The 17,872-nt window shown below is 36.5% G+C and overlaps 1 protein-coding gene across 5 annotated transcripts in view; it reads left to right on the forward strand.

Moving 5' to 3' along the window:
- STK3 (serine/threonine kinase 3) overlaps positions 1–17,872 on the forward strand; it is a 340,768-nt gene that overhangs the window by 258,670 nt on the left and 64,226 nt on the right. For all 5 annotated transcript variants that reach the window (XM_024115876.3, XM_028500780.2, XM_028500781.2 and 2 more), the window contains one exon: positions 3,170–3,345. In XM_024115876.3, coding sequence (XP_023971644.1) covers positions 3,170–3,345 — 176 coding nt within the window. The remainder of the gene's footprint in view (positions 1–3,169; positions 3,346–17,872) is intronic.

Genomic DNA, 17,872 nt, shown 5'->3' on the forward strand with positions numbered 1-17,872 from the left:
CGCGGCACGTGGGATCCTCCCAGACCGGGGCGCGAACCCGCGTCCCCTGCATCGGCAGGCGGACTCTCAACCACTGCGCCACCAGGGAAGCCCCCTCCCATTAACTTTTAAAACATACCTAGCCTATTTTCCTCCTTAGAAATTTTTTAAAATAGTTTTTAAAATTTTCTTTGTATATAAAAAGATATACTCAAAATGTTGACAGTAAGTTTTAAACTAAACAGTGGAAAATATTTAGAAGTATAAGCACATACATTTGAATAAAAAATTGTGTATAAGCATATCTTGGTTAATAATATCCTGTTATAAAGTCATCCAAACAGAAAAATCTAATGGAACAGACTACCTTCTTTTATTTCAGTTGATTTTTAGACTTTTGTTAACTCTCTGTGAGAATGTTTGTTTCTTAATATAGGAATGGATTATTTTCCAAAATTTTGAGTGTGGAATCCAACAGGCATTTCACCATAGGTTTTGAGATCAGCCTGTAAAAGACCCTTAAAACTAATATATCTGAAATGTACTGATAATTAAACCACTATGTAGTAGTGGATTTCAAGTTTCAAAATTGAAGGTTGCTGCTCCTATATCTTTTTATGTCCTCCACTTGGGAATAGAAACGTAATAGTTAGGGACTGAATTTGGTTATAGGTACCAGGAAAACCAGATAACAATTGTTTAAATAGAATAGGATTAATGTCTTTTCTCATTTAACAAGAAATCCAGAAGCAGAGTGTGCTGCATTGGTAGAGTGATTTCATTATGTCATTAGAGATTCTTTCTGTGACACCATCTTTAGGGTAGTACTCTCATCCTCCTGTTTGCAGAATAACTGTCAGATCTTCTGCCATTAAGTCTACATTCCAGGAAGGAGAAAGGAGCAGGCAGAAACAGAGAGGTGATGCCTGTATCAAGAAAACAGCTTTCCTGGGAACCTTCTTCTTATGTATCATCGGTCAAAATTGTGTTATATGGCCACTCCTCTCCACAAGAGAGACCCCTTGTTGTCTTCAGGAAGGAAGAGCCTCTAGAAATTAGGTTACAACTTTTTCACCTTGAGCCACTAGGGCATTAGTGGTGGCTCCTATAACTTGGGATAGAAGCTTCTGATTAGGATAGCGTTAGAAGTAGGCACAGGACTATTGCAAATGGAAGAGGAGATTCCTGGAATGAAATTTCCCAGTGGTTTTCTTGTTTTCTTTAGTTAGCCCCAAGTATTGGTCTTCCTCTTTCCTTTTTATTGCCACTACTCATTTCTGATTGGACTTCTACTTCTCCGACTGCAGGAATTTTTACAAAATTACATTATAGCTCATCCCGAGCCAATAATGTTACCTAGTTTTCATAATACTTACTGTAGTTTTCATAATACTTACTGCGTTAGTACTATTACAAATACATTCTAAACTGGCCAGATTACTATTAGCAATGTTATGTCTGATTTTAGAGGATCATGTAGAGACTGGAATGTCTCCACAGGCAAGTAAACTAGATGATGATGAGTCTCAAAAACATGTCATATGAAAGGAACTGGGGATGTTTCACCTTAAAATGATAACCAAAACAGGAGTCATTATCTGTCTTCAGATATTTGAGGGACTGGTATATGAAAGAGAAATTTATTTGGAACATGAGTGTAAATTACAGAAAGACATATTTCAAGTTCACATAAAAAAAAAAAACACACTTTCTCTAACTTAGAGCTGCCCAGCAGGCTTCCTTGTGGGGAAGTGTACGTCCTATCACAGGAAATTTTTAAGAAGGTAGGTAACTTACTGTCTGGAGAACTATATAGGGAAGTGTCTTTGTGGTGGTCACTTAGGATCTTTTTTTGGAACTCTAGGGCTTAAGGAATCCAGTTTGAAAATCACTGGGAAAATCTAGTTGTTCTAAATGTTTGTTTTCTACTTTAATCATTCAGTGTAGAAAATGAGGAGCCATTGAAAGATTGTAAACAGAAGAAAGACATGGTTTGATTTGCATTTAGAAGGTCACTATGTTGTCAGTGTGACTAAAATCAAAACTGAGATGAGGGAAGGAGACCAGCTTGGAGGGTGTTATAATGGCCTAGGTAGGAAATGATTAGAAACTAAACTAAGACAGTAGCAGTGGTGGATAGAGCAGTAGCATTTAACAAGACCTAATAATCAGTTTGGTTTGGTGAGAAATGAGTCTGGGTTAATTCTCAACTTGATCACTTTGGGGATTAAGGAAAGAATATTAACTTTAGCAGACAAAGAGCATGTGGAGAAGCAGCAGGTTTTAAGGGAAAGATCTTGAATTTAGCTTTAGTACTGGTAAATTCGAGGTAACTCTAATTCACCACAGGTCCAATAGTTAGCAATGGGAAAGTCAGATATAGAACCGAGGGGCAAGGTTTGGGCTGGAGAAATAGAATTAGGGATCACAGATAAAAACATGACAGGTGAAGTCATGGGAGTCCAGGAGGAGGTAGAATGAGCTCGAAAGACTATGAGGAAGTAGTCAAAGAGACACAGGAGAAAACTGGTTAAGTTCTTATAACGTCATACAGCTGATAGTGGTACACAATGACAATAACAGTGTAGGCTTAAATGTTAAAATAAAAAACCAGGGCTTCCCTGGTGGCGGAGTGGTTGGGAGTCCGCCTGCCGATGCAGGGGACACGGTTTGATGCCCCAGTCCAGGAGGATCCCACATGCTGCGGAGCGGCTGGGCCCGTGAGCCATGGCCGCTGGGCCTGTGTGTCCGGAGCCTGTGCTCTGCGGCGGGAGAGGCTACGGCAGTGAGAGGCCCACATACCACACACACACACAAAAAACAAAACCAAAACGCCGAAGTTTAAAATGTTTACTTTTAACATGTGACAAATTTCAAATATATTTGAAATGATTTTTAATAAAATTATGATAATGATTCTGCCAAAATTCTGAAATGTTTCTACAATCCAAGAATATTATACATCTCTGCCTAATCATTAGGTGAATTTTTATTTGACCGGGATATTTTTGTTTTTTCATTCTTATTTTATTTTACTTTGTTCTTCATTAAATTGACTATGTTGGTCTTGAATCTGACCAGTGAAAACTTATTATATTGATTAATAAAAAAACCATACTTCAGTAAAAATCATAGTTCTTTAAGTAAATGTAAGAACTTATACCCTCCTTATGTTCTTTGTTTACCTAAGGAAATGCAACTTCACCACAAGTACAAAGACCATCTTTCATGGATTACTTTGATAAACAGGACTTCAAGAATAAGAGTCATGAAAACTGTAATCAGAATATACATGAACCCTTCCCTATGTCCAAAAATGTTTTTCCTGATAACTGGAAAGTTCCTCAAGATGGAGACTTTGACTTTGTAAGTACATTTTAATTCTTCCATATATGTTTTCTCCTACTCTATTTTGTCATCACATTGAGAAACATAGGTTTTGTGTGTGTGCATGTGTATGTATGATTAAAATTATAGACTGTATATTAATATTCAGTATATTGCTGTATATGGGTAGGGGAATGGTGAAATTGTAGTTTGCTTGTAGAAATGTAGTTGCAGGGAAATGTAAATGTTAAATAAATTATAGCCCAAATTTAGAGAAATATTTAGGACTCTTTAAAACTAAAATGACACTGTGTTAAAAGATGTTTTTAATAATGCAAACATGAGATATTTCTGACAGTAAATTCAGTTTCCTAAACAAATGATGCAAAGGTATTTATGACATCGACTTTGAGAAATTTGCCTCGACTCTGAAAGTTAAGTCAAATAGTGTTAACTCCACTTGGTTTGTCAGAAATAATAGTCCTATGTCTAATTAGGAATATAAACTTCAGTATAAAACTGTGCCTTCTTTTTTTTTTAATCAACTTTTTTGTTTTTAATTTAATTTTATTATTTGGCTGCATTGGGTCTTAGTTGTGGCATGCAGGATCTTTCGTTGTGGCACGCAGGCTCTTTGTTGTGGTGTGCGGGCTTCTCTCTAGTTGTGGCACGTGGACTCCAGAGCTCATGGGCTCAGTAGTTGCAGCATGTGGTCTCTCTAGTTGTGGCGCATGGGCTCCAGAGCATGTGGGCTCAGTAGTTGCTGTGCGCGGGCTTAGTTGCCCAGTGGCGTGTGGGATCTTAGTTCCCTGACCGGGGATTTAACCCTCGTCCCCTGCATTGGAAGGCGGATTCTTAACCACTGGACCATCAGAGAAATCCCTAAAACTGTGCCTTCTTGCCGCTTATTACATTTTCTCCTTATTTCTTCTGTCCTGCTCCTTATTTATTTCTTTTAAAGAATGCATATAATACAGATAAATAATTCTAAAACAACTCTTACCACAACTTGAGAGAGAAAGCACAGGCAACAAAAGAAAAAATAGATAAATTGGACTATATAAAAATTAAAATTTTTGTGCAACAAAGTACACTGTCAGCAAAGAAAAGTCAACCCACAGAATGGAAGAAAACATGTAAATCATATATCTGATAATATCTAATATCTAGGATATATAAAGAACTCAACAACAAAAAGCTAAGCAACCCAATTTAAAAATGGTCAAAGTACTCCAATAAATATTTCTCCAAAGAAGATATATAAATGGACAATAAACAAATGAAAAGATGTTTAATATCACTAATCATTAGGGAAACACAGATCAAAACCATGAGATACTATTTCACACCCATTATATACACACACACGTACACACACACAGAAAATAACAAGCATTGGTGAGGATGTGGAGAAATTGGAACCCTTCCTTGGGCGCTGCAGGTGGAAATGTAAAATGGTACCTCTGTGGAAAACAGTATGGCATTCCTCAAAAAAACTGAACATAGATTACCATGTGATCCAGCAATTCCATTTCTGGGTATATACCCAAAAGAAATGAGTGAAAGCAGAGACTTGGACATATATTTGTACATCCGTGTTCATAGCAACGTTATTCACAATTGCCAAAAGGCGGAAGCAACCCAGGTGTCCATTGATGGGTGAATAAACAAAATGTGATATACGCATACAGTGAAACATTTTTCAGCCTAAAAAGGAAGGAAATTTTGACACAAGCCATAATATGGTGAACGTTGAAGATAATAAGCTAAGTAACATAGCCAGTCACAAAAGAACAAATACTGTATGATTCCACTTATATGCGGTACCTAGAGTAGTCAAATTTGTAGAAACAGAAAACAGAATGGTAGTTGCCAAGTGCTGGAGGAGGGGGAAATAGGGAGTTATTGTTTTTTGAGTACAGAACTTCAGTTTTGGAAGATGAAAAAAGTCCCGGGGATGGATTGTGGATGTACTTAATGCACTGAACTCTACACTTAAAAATGGTTAAAATGGTGGATTTTAAGTTATGTATAAAAACAAGTAAGAGGGGAGAAAAAAGGATTCACATAGTGTCACTTCTGCCATATTCTTAGTCAAAATATATCACAAGTCCAATCCAGATTCAAAGGATATGGAAATAGATTTCACCTCATGATGAAAAGACTATATTGCAGAGGGTCCTGTGGAATGAATGGAATTATTGTGGTCATCTTTGCAGATAATCTACTAGAAGTTGTCTGTATTAAAATTCAACAGAATTTAAAATAATGAATTTAGGAAGTTGGAGGTCATTAGTGATTTTGACTAGGGCCATTTCAGTACCCTACTTTTAGAATATTCATACACACTCAACTTTTGACATGCAGCCTTCTACTGTCCCTTTTAAGCTCATTCTAGTTTTGTGAATGAGAGCATCAGTATTTATAGTGGCCAGCTCTTATACGTAAACTTCTGGTAGTATTTTCAGCCCATTGTAGATTCTGGAGTCCTTCTATCTGGAAATTCCAAAATTTGTTAGAAAACCTTAAACTAGTTTAACAAATGTTCTGTTTTCTGCTTTGGATTGTGCTAGGCACTATGGGTTAAAAATATATATATATATTTATATACACATATGTATGTACATTTATTAAGTTGAGAAAATATGTTAGTAAAGTGTTAAATTGTAATCCAGAGCAATAATTCAGATATCATGCAGTTTTGCATAAGAGGAGGACTCAGTAAAGGTTGGAGTAGTTTATGAAATTATATAGTAGAGGAGGACTTTGTCTAAACATTGGAAGATGGATAGTAGAAGGGAAGGTAGGCAGTACAGAGAATGATGTGCATAATAAAAAGCTTAGAGATAGGAAAGGACAAGATATAGTGGGTGACAATGAAGTGGAGACCTTCAAGTTCGTTTGAAATAATACGGGAGATAACATGGAAAGCTAGGTTTGGGTCAGATGGTGGAAGCCTTGAATGTAAGACTGCAAAGTCTGAAATTTTATTTCCTAGACAGTGGAAAGCCACTGAAGGTTTTTAGGTTGGAAAATGACATGATGAAAAGTGTTTTAAGTATATTAATCTTGATGGTAGCATGCAGGATTGATTGACAGAAAAAGACTAGAGGTAGGGGAAAATCAGGTATGTGAAACAGACTTGAAATAATAGGGTAATAAAATGGAAAAGAACCAAACAACAAAAACGGGGATAGATGTAGGAGACACTAGAAAGGTTGTTAATCAACAGAAATAGCCGACTTATTGGATTAAAGAGTACTATATTGGTTAAGATGAGGAGCTAAATAATAGAAGGTGAAATTTAAGAAAAAAAAGAAGAAGGAAAAGGTCCTCACAGCTGAAAAGAGGCTCCAAGAGATCATAGGACCGGATTTAAGTTTTGCAGACTTATTTCTTTTCTGACTTATACAGGGCATGTAACCTTAAAAAGCAAAAGCAGAGGGGAAGGAATGACTAGAGCAGTTCTTTCTTTCTTCCCCAACATTTACTACACCTGTCAACTGCTCAGCCCTCTCATCACCTTGAGGAATGTGAAAAATGTTTGCAATAGCTACTGAGGGAATGCAAATGGGAATAAATAAGAGATGAATAAAGGAAGGATTGCCAGGAGATGAACAAAGAATTTGCTAAGAGTAGTAGTGAGTGTGTTTAAAAAAAAAAAAGAAAAGAAAAGAAAGAAAAAGGAAAAGAAAAGTGTGTAAGAGAGGCTAGAAGAGAGTAGGAAAAGAGGAAGCAGAGGTAGGACAAAGTGTAAAGGGTTTGATGGAATACTTTGCTTACAAAGTAAGGAAATGGACTAAAAGCAAAGAGATTTCTACTTAAGACACCACCTGGTATTGATAAGGGAAATCTGGTCTTACTCATTCCATCATACATTAGATATAGAATGTTAAAAATGTGACTCATCAAAGTGTAAAGCGTGCTAAGGTTTATGTGTTTATCTCCCCTCTTTATGGTGTATCTCAAGGATACCTTCCAAAAGAACTAGATTTTATGTGATTCCTATGTCTATTCAATAGAAGTTACTTAAAACTACCCAAAGTCATTTTGACCATGTTTCGAGGACATAGAAGTCTTCTCTTTCTGCTGTGAGAAAAAGAGGTTTCAAAAAAGAAAAATGAAAGTGAATACTTCGTTGTCTTTTGCAGTATTCAGAGCGGATTCCTAAAGGACAAAACCTATTCAGAGAAACACCTGTTAGGCAGATGTGCGGAGTAGGAAGCATTCTTTATCTTAAAGCCTGTATGCAACTTAATTGGTGTATTTTCTTTAGCATTTGTCTTTTAGATTTTCTGTGAATTGGTTGTTTCCTGTTATGTTCTTGGATATAAGGAGATGATAAGAGAAATAATTTGTGATTTCACCAACTTGAGGGTAGCATAAAGATAGGATAAAATATATTTAGGCTAACTGAACCAATTATTTTAACTCTACTAAAAAAGTTCTGTTTAGGGTGTGGCAGTGAAGATTTCTAAAACAAATGTAAAAGGCAAATCTGTTTATTATAGCACTAGTCAAATGTTTCAGTTTTTGTTAGAATTATTTCCAAACAGCCTTAGCATCCAGATTGTTTAGTGTTAAATGGGGAGCATGTAGATCATGTTTTGCAGAAATTACACTATCATTCATACATAAATAGATATATTTTGGATAATGTAAAGATTTTGGAATAAGAACAAAAACTTTAAAAGCCATCTGTTAACCCACCATATTGGTTCCAAATTTTAAAAAAAGAAATTGGATTGACAATAATTGCTAGTATAAGAGGAATTAGGTAAATCAGTTATTTTTTTGTCTTTGACCTAAACTGAATTGTAAGGTAATGTTTTTGGATTTCCAGGATTCTTAAATTTGCCGTTTGTGTTGTTCCTTTGAGCTAAGGGACACAAAAACCCTCCAGGGCAGCACTTGGAGAAACAGTCTCAGTAATTGTGGCAGAAGAGAAAAAAAGTCCTCTCCTTCAAGTACACATGTGCCTTGAACTTTCCTGAGTTCTTTTTTACAACTCTACCCCTGACTCTGGATTGGAAAATCAGTATGGTGATAGGGAAAACCCCACAAAACCCAAAAAACCTCACTGCTGCAAAATGCAGAAAGCAGTGAACCTGGAGAATGTACCAAACCTGCTGCTGGAGCCTTAAGGGCATTTTAGGAATCTTTCTTAGGATCTTTTCACCCTGCTAGAGCAGCCAGCGGCTGTGGAGCGTAATAGTGGTGGAGTACAGGAGCCCCCGCAAAGGCTTGTAGTGAAGCCAAGCCTTTGGAAAGCCCTCAGGAACACAGGCCCTGTAGGAAGCCTGGAGGTAAAAACTTAAGCCAAGAGCATCTGCCAGTTTTCACCAGTGTAGCAGTATGCTACCACCTGCTTTCTCTACTTAAATACTGAGAGTGCTTTTGCTCTTTAAAGAGATGCTGGCTCCAGGTTTCTTTTGTGGTGCACTCCCTAGTCAAAGAACTTCTTGTTCTCTTCAGGCCCTACTTGTATGGACTGAGGAAACCACTTCAGCTGAGTGAAGTACTTAAGCATATTGTCATCGATTAGTTTTGCGTTAATTAAATGATTATTGTCAAGTATTTCCAGATGTTTGGAAGAGTATTAACAAAGTATGAAAAGATAACTGTAGATATTTCAGGTTTATTTCTTCTAGGGTAAAGAAGAAATAAACACAGAATCTCAAATGGCTTTAGTGGATAGCCCTGGATAAGAGTTTATGATTACAGGTGTACATGTGGCATGAACTTGAGCGTATGTGGCACATTGTGCTTTCACTACTCTTTCCTTACAGAGCCAACAGGAAATTAAAATTAATGAGAACCCTGCACTTTGAAATACTTGCAGAATTCTGGACTAGTGCAGTCCTTCGCCAGCTCACGAAATCTGTGCTGGCAGTTGTATCCAACAGATGGTGTGGCATGTGCACAGTTGTAGCATGTGATTGTCTAGGTCCATGTAGAATTTTTATAAGATTTTGACCATCAATCTCCTTAGGCGTTTAAGACCGTCATAACCTTTGTTTTGAAAGGAGAGTGGCCTTCTTCAAAGATTAGTGTTTATATACGAGTAGGAAAAAAATGTTAATAGTCAACGGCCAACTACACTGAATTTGATTCTATAGTAGTTAAAGGCAACAAAAACTTTAGTGTCTCTAAACTACCACACTGTTTTTTTCTCAGTATAATTTAATCCATTTGGCCACCTAAGGTAGAGTGAGCATTTTACTTTCTTATTCCTAAATATGCTGTTAAAGGCTTCAAAAATTTCAGGAAATTTTATTTGGTGGTTGTGTTTAGGCAAGATCTTCTGAAACATTAAGCTAATTCTGCTTATTTAGGTAATTAATGCCTTAAGTTAAAACTCACTATATCATCATTTCCTTTACAAATTAAAGTGAGCAGGCCTGTACTTACTGGATTAATTAAGATAGAAAGCACAGGTGCAGTGTGTGGGTTCTGGTCACCGTGTTGGAATTTATTAAGATGTTTAAAACACATGGCAAAGAGAAAAATGGCCTTCCAAAAAGAGTTCTAAAAAGCATAAACTTTCCTCATAGTAATTTATTCTTTTAAAAATGTCGTTTATCTAGAAGATTGTGTTGAGAAATTGGCTACTTTACATTTTAAAACAAAGATGTTAATACTCCAAGCATATGTTATGGCTAATGTTGATGTCTGAGGAAGTTATTTTGACTGTGCACTTTTTGTTCATAGCCTCATTTTGAATGTTTAGTCAGTAAGCAGTGGAGACTGTTGGGTGATTATGTGAAAAGAGATGTTAAGAACCAATAGTGGAATTTAGGATTATAGAGTGGACAATATAACTTATTGCCTTTTAATTTAAGACTGATGCCCCACAGTATTTACCTCTTAAATAAACCATTAGATTTCAAATAAGTTGTTTGGATTGATTGAACTAGTTATCAGTTTGTATTGACAATAGAAGAGTTCTTTTTCACTTTAACTGTCATAAATGAAATTTCTTTAAGTCTGAAAGTGTGTTTGTACTTTCATACTTAATTCAGGTTTTCAGAATATACATAGTAGTTTAGTGTTAGAGCCCTTTCTGATCCCATCATAACTTCCTGATATAGATCTTTCACAGTTACAAGTACATAGTTCTTTTGGGGTCTATTAGATTTGTCTTCCTGGTTAAACTAATACACCTTTCTCTCTTGTCCTGATGTTAGGTTGGAACCTTTTTCCATTCTACCTCTCATTTATTAAAAGTAGAAAACTTCCATTAGGTTGGATCCTTCGGATTAGAAGACATTCCAGTAAATAACAGCTTTTTAAAAATCAAAACCTTAGCTATCTTGATTCAAAACCAAACTAGTTTTGTTTTATAATTTTGTCCATCAATAGCAGAAACGTCTTCCCAGAAATATAGACAGATCTTACAGAGATAAGCAAAAGAGGTTATCAAACTAATGTACAGTAGCAGATAAAAGAATTTTGGTACAGAGATATCTTAATTATATTGATTTACTTTTAAGAAATATTTACATGGCTTTTAACAAAGGAACTTTTTTTTCTTCGTGATTTAAGTAATGGTGCATGTTAAATTTGATATGCAGTATACTGATGTAATTAAAGCTGTTATTTATTAAGGTGCCTTATAAAAGTCTCAGCAACCTGAGTTAGAGTATCGAGTTGTAATACCGCAAGCCTTCAATTTAGTTTTTAGCTCTCTCTTAATATGAGAATGCTAATTAAGCTATATAATAGTCAAGGCTACAAATATATAAATATGCAAAAAGCTAATAACCAGCCATTACTAACTAGTCAAATGAAATGAGTGGTCAGTTGTGGATTATCGTTGCTATGGAAGAAAGTTCTAAAGCAGATAGTCATTTTCATGATTATAATCTTTTTTTTTTAATTTATTTAACTTATTTTATTATTTTGGCCGCATTGTGTCTTCGTTCCTGCGCGGGGGCTTTCTCTAGTTGCAGTGAGTGGGGGCTACTCTTCGTTGTGGTGCTTGGGCTCTAGGTGCACAGGCTTCAGTAGTTGTGGCTCGCGGGCTCTAGAGTGCAAGCTCAGTAGTTGTAGCGCATGGACTTAGTTGCTCTGTGACATGTGGGATCTTCCCGGACCAGGGCTCAAACCCTTGTCCCCTGCATTGGCAGGCGGATTCTTAACCACTGAGCCACCAGGGAAGCCCATGATTATAATCTTTGATGAAAAGAAATGTACTGTCTTTAGCGCATTAGAACTTTAATGATGGTACAAAACTCCTGAAAATTGCCTTACTTTGATTTTAAACATGTAATCATTCTTACCCTGACTGTGAACATTGAAAGACTTTCCCTTAGCATATCTTATAAGGCATAATAGAAAAAAGATACAGTTAAGTTCCCCTTTGATTTGCAGAAATCAGTGAATTACAACTAATATCTGCAAATTCTACTCTTCCATTTTTCCTTTATTACAGAATTGTAGGTATAGTCTTCCAGAAAAATATTCTTTAAATAACTGAAATTAATAAATTATCCAACCCTGACCAGTGTAGTAGTCATCATTTAACAACAGCTCTTTAGATATGCTAAAAATTCATCTTTTTGTTGTCATTTTTAAAGCATTTTCCATAACTTAGTCAACCTTTGAGCTTCTTTCTGTTTTTTTACATCAGTTGCCCTCACCTGTAAGAATTCCTTCCTTGTCTATAATCATTTATACTTTTTTTTTCTTGACTCCACACTGAAACTCTGAGGCTTCCATTCATTTGGGTTCTATTCCACATTTTGCTGTGACACATGATAGGATGCTGCATTAAGTTTAAAATCTCAGCATCTGAGATGGTTTTTCTAACTAACCAGTGCTTTAAGTTCAAAGTGGTAAGTGCAGTTTTGTCTACATGTGTAATTTTACTGCTCAGCATTTTCCCTGTCCTTTGTGATTAAGACAAAGAGAGTGGAATTAGAGAAGAGAGATTAGATCATTTAAGAAATATCCTAGATTTAAGAATCGTCTGGATATGATAACCAGTTGTATATAGGGGAGCTGAATGAAGAAAAAGTTTTCTGATTTAGAGAATTAGATTGATGATGTTGCCATTGTTTGAGATACAGAACAGAAAAGGAGGACAGAAGGGGTTTCAGAGGTTGGGTGCAGAAGTTGACCTAATTCTGTTGTGGATGTATTCAGTTTTTAATGTCTGGAGGACATATAAGTACACTAGGTAGTTGAAAATACAGGATGAAGCTATGGATTTGGGAATATTTGGCTTAGAGTACGTAAGATCTTCCAGAGAGAGCCTTGCAGTAAGGAGAGAAAGTTACCAAAAGTGGGTTTCTAGGGAATCCCAAGTATAAGATGGGCAGAGAATGAGCAGTGAGCAGAGGAGACCGGCTTTATCTAGCTTTGGATATAAGTTGAGTCAAGCTTAAGCAGGCAAATAACAGCTGTCCCTTGAGAGTTTACCATGGCTGAAATTTTACTTGTTTAATTGGGGAGTATGTCACCCTAAACTTGAACTTAAAGAATAGTTTCAGCTACCAAGTTTTTTGTTATCAGCTCTTTGAGGATTCGTCCTGGTACCATGATTCATGCTGCTGCAGTTTAAAATGTAAGCACTTTTTAAACAGTTACAACTCATCAGGTATAAACCTAAAATGGCTTTTTCTCCAAACCTACTTTGAACAATGGATACACTCTCTAATCTCCCTTTTCTGCTCCTTAACTATGCCTTCGGACAGCTGCTACAAGTTTCTGGTCACTTTTGGTTAGTAAAAGTCTGATTAGTTTAAAATTTCGAGCTCAGATATGATTTAAATCTCACCTGATCGTTCCCTACTCTATGTCTCAGGGCAGGCTACCTAAGTCAGGGGTCCCCAACCAGTACCGTTCTGTGGCCTGTTAGGAACTGGGCCGCACAGCAGGAGGTGAGCAGCAGGCGTACAAGTGAAGCTTCATCTGTATTTACAGCCGCTCCCCATCGGTCACATCACCACCTCCTGCAGATCAGCGGCGACATTAGATTCTCATAGGAGCGTGAACCCTACTGTGAACTGCGCATGCGAGGGATCTAGGCTGCGCGCTCCTTTTGAGAATCTAATGCCTGATGATCTGAGGTGGAGCTGAGGCAGTGATGCTAGCACTGGGGAGTGGCTGCAAATACAGATTATCATTAGCAGAGAGGTCTGACTGCACAGAGACCATAATAAGTCAATTGCTTGCAGACTCATATCAAAACCCTATCAGTGGGCTTCCCTGGTGGCGCAGTGGTTGAGAGTCCGCCTGCCGATGCAGGGGACACGGGTTCGTGCTCCGGTCCGGGAAGATCCCACATGCCGCGGAGCGGCTGGGCCCGTGAGCCATGGCCGCTGAGCCTGCGCGTCCGGAGCCTGTGCTCCGCAACGGGAGAGGCCACAGCAGTGAGAGACCTGCGTACCACCCCCCCACCCCCCCACATACACACACACACAAAACCCTATCAGTGAGTGGCAAATGAAAACAAGCTCAGGGCTCCCTCTGATTCCCGCATTATGGTGAGTTGTATAATTATTTCATTATATACTACAATGTAATAATAATAGAAATAAAGTGCACAGTAAGTGTAATGCGCTTGAATCATCCCCAAACCATGCCCCCCCGCCCCACCACCCCCAGGTCCGTGGAATAATTGTCTTCCACGAAACTGGTCCCTGGTGCCAAAAAGGTTAAGGACCGCTGACGTTAGTGGTTAAGACAGTTGACATGCTTTCTCCTCTCCTCGGTCTAGCTGTTGGAGAGATTGGCAGTGAGAGGGAGGGGGTGAGGAGCAGGCTAGAGGAAGGACAGAAGAGGCGGAGCTCATCATCTGAACCTGGTCATCTGAAGATGGTGGGTCCTATTCTGGCTTAATCTGGTTCTAACTGCTGTAGAATGTCTCCACTAATGTCACACTTTTCATGTGGACAGTATGTGTGGTTTTCTTGGGGTGATAGTTTTACCTTGCCTCCCTTTATCACTGAACTCTTTTTCAGAAATGGGCAACTGTTCCTCCAGTTCAAGCCCCTTTTCTAGTAATAGGGAATCACTGATTTCCATGGCTCCATATGAGGGAACATTTTTAACTGTGAAAATAAGCAGAATTCATGCAAAGGAGCTTAGGAAAATTCAGCCCAAACACCATCATCTCCATTTATGGTTATTATTCTGAAAGGTTAAAAAAAAATCACATGCATTTAAACAGCTAAAGGCTATTTTAAAATATACCTATGGAATTTTTCATCCCAGTTTCTGTTTCATAACTAAAACATTAAAAACAGTATCATCTATATCAGTTTAGATGTTGGTAACAATTTAATGCATACTCTCTAAGTTAAATGAATATCTCTCGTTAGTCACCTTTATTTTGTAATTTAGGGAAAACCTGTTTTATATTAATATTTAAAATCAGTATCAGATAAAACCAGCTTCTAACAGCAGAGCAAGTACTTTGAAAACAATTGGACTTTTCTATTCTAGGTTCTATGTTCTGTGTTCAGATTTATAATACATTTCCAGGGGAAAGTGGATTGTATTTATACATCCATATATTTCCCTGAATCATTTTTAGGAAGCTATTATTTTAATTCATTATGAATTCTGAAAAGAAGCAGTAACAATATAAGAGAAGGCATTCAAGAAACATACCAGTTCATACTCTTACTGAATTTCATATTGATGTACTTAACCATGTATTTGGCCTCTTGTATTTACAGTAGCATCAATCAGCATTCCTTTAAGGGAAAATATTTTAAAATACTTAAGCGTGATTATGTACATATTTATGTTCCTTTTATTTTTAGAATAAAGAGAAATTTCACTTAATTTTTTGCATCTCTAATAAATAAAAATAATCACAGGTGTATAAATGTGCAATAGCTACTTGTATTTTTAAAATTAACTCTCTTACATTTTAAAAGTTGTGATATATAAATATTAAATTATTAGATATTGCATTTGACGTGATTCAAATGCAGCACATATGAATAAGCAGTTGTCTCAGTAGACTTTATTCATTTACTTGTTTTAATTAGTATTTAATTACTATTAATTACTATTTCTAGTCCTCTACTTTCAAGACCCCTACTTTGAAATTTTATAGGGCTCAATATTAAGGTATTTTATTAAATGGTAACCTAGAATAATTTCAAAAGAAAGGTTTAAAAAAGAAAAGCACTAGGCTTTAAAATGAATTCTGTCATTATTGGTGTCCAGGTTATACACAAATATTTAAAAAATCAGAGAAGAAACTGGCAAAATCAAAGAATTCTCAATAGTCATCATTCTAATACATAATTTCTATAATGAAGAAAGGATTACTGGGGACACAAGGTACCATTTTCTTATGCTGCTATTAAGTATTATTTAGTAGTCAAATTCAACTTAATGCCTAATCCAGAGGCACACCACAAATACTCAAGTCCTATTTTTGTGTGTGTCAGAAGACAGCCATGTGTGCTATTTTTTTTCTTTCCAATTTCTTAATCAGTTTTTCAAATAATTAGAAAAACTTTACCAGGCCAAAGGGCCCCATGTTCCCTACCTGCACTCAGACTTTCCTTCTTTTTTTAGCCACTGTAACGTCAGGATTTTTTTTTAACTGTTAATAAATTCTAACTAGTTGTAAGACTTATTCATACATGCTCTCAATAATATTTTGAACTGCTAATCATTTATACAAAATATTTAAATCCAGTTTTTCACAGCCAGAATTCACATTTGAACAAATAAGAAAACAGCAGTATGAGAGTAAATATATCAAATTTATAATTCATCTTGTAAGTAATTAATTCTTGAAGAAAGTTGCTGGCAGTTGGGGATGGATGAAATGCTGTTTTCTCCAATTTTGCAAGTATCTGATTTGACTGGGTGGCAAACCAGCTGACTGTATTAGACTCTAAAGCATAACAGCTACGTAATAAAATAGGATGCTCTTTATTCTGAGGAAGAGGGGAAGAGCAGACCACAATATAGGGATGTTGAACAAGTGGATCCCTTGACTGAGTTAGTTTCTAAAGGTAGGTGAAAAGGCCCACAGAGGGTACATAAAATACTTTTGCTGAATAAATGAAATGTTAAAAACTAAAAAGGTTTAATTGTTAGTATGTTACTCTAGAAAAAACTTTTAAATTAGACATTAAATATTAATTTATATTTAAGCCATGTGATCTCAAGTTAAGTCTCAAAAATATGAAGAATAACTTGTTCTAACCTCAATGTTAACCTTATTCATATTTTCCTATGTTCTGGAAATACTATTGATAACCTATTAATAATCTGCATAATAGTCATCAAAATGAACACAGGGTACATAGCTTATAATAAACAGCCTAAGTACTTTAGTGCTGTGAATCTAATCTAGATTTTTTAATGAATATACATTTTACACACACACACACATACACACCTTTATTTGAAATTATTATGAGCATGAATTACATATGTTATTTTTACAGGATTTAAAAGTAAAATAAAATTTACATTGATTTGCCAACCTTAAGGCTGCTTAGGAAAATGTTAGAGAACAACCTAAGAAATTGCCATTTAACCTGTGTAAACATATTTTGTCCAAGTGAAGAGAAGGAAAGGTATTTTGTTCCTATAATTATTGAATATTTTATTTCCTGGAAGTTCCTTTTCATCATATGCCGAATCTCTAACAGGTTAGATCGTTAAGCATACTTCTTAGACGGAAAAAAAGGCAGATGATTAGGAAAAGACTTGATTGGACAAATATGGAATGAGTTTTGGAAAGCTTTTTAATTTTTTAGATCAATTTCCCTGAGCTTTTGTTTACTTATTTTCTAAGGCATGTAAGAATACATCATTAGTTTTTTAAAATATCTTTATTGTAGTATAATTGCTTTACAATGTTGTGTTAGTTTCTGCTGTACAACAAAGTGAATCAGCTATATGTATACATATATCCCCATATCCCCTCCCTCCCACCCTCCCTATCCCACCCCTCTAGGTCATCACAAAGCATCGAGCTGATCTCCCTGTGCTATGCAGCTGCTTCCCACTAGCCATCCATTTTACATTTGGTAGTGTATATATGTCAATACTACTCTCTCACTTCGTCCCAGCTTCCCCTTCCCACCCTGTGTCCTCAAGTCCGTTCTCTACGTCTGCGTCTTTGTTCCTGCCCTGCCACTAGGTTTATCAGTACCGTTTTTCTAGATTCCATATATGTGCGTTAGCGTCTGGTATTTGTTTTTCTCCTTCTGACTTACTTCACTCTGTATGACAGACTCTAGGTCCATCCACCTCACTACAAATAACTCAATTTCGTTTCTTTTTATGGCTGAGTAATATTCCATTATATATATGTGCCGCATCTTCTTTATCCATTCATCGTCGATGGACATTTAGGTCACTTCCATGTCCTGGCTATTATTGTAAATAGTGCTGCAGTGAACATTGCAATACATGTCTCTTTTTGAATTATGGTTTTCTCAGGGTATATGCCCAGTAGTGGGAGTGCTGGGTCATATGGTACTTCTATTTTTAGTTTTTTAAGGAACCTCCATACTGTTCTCCATCGTGGCTGTATCAATTTACATTCCCACCAACAGTGCAGGAGGGTTCCCTTTTC

The sequence above is a fragment of the Physeter macrocephalus genome, chromosome 15 (assembly GCF_002837175.3).
Source record: "Physeter macrocephalus isolate SW-GA chromosome 15, ASM283717v5, whole genome shotgun sequence".
NCBI lineage: Eukaryota > Metazoa > Chordata > Mammalia > Artiodactyla > Physeteridae > Physeter > Physeter macrocephalus.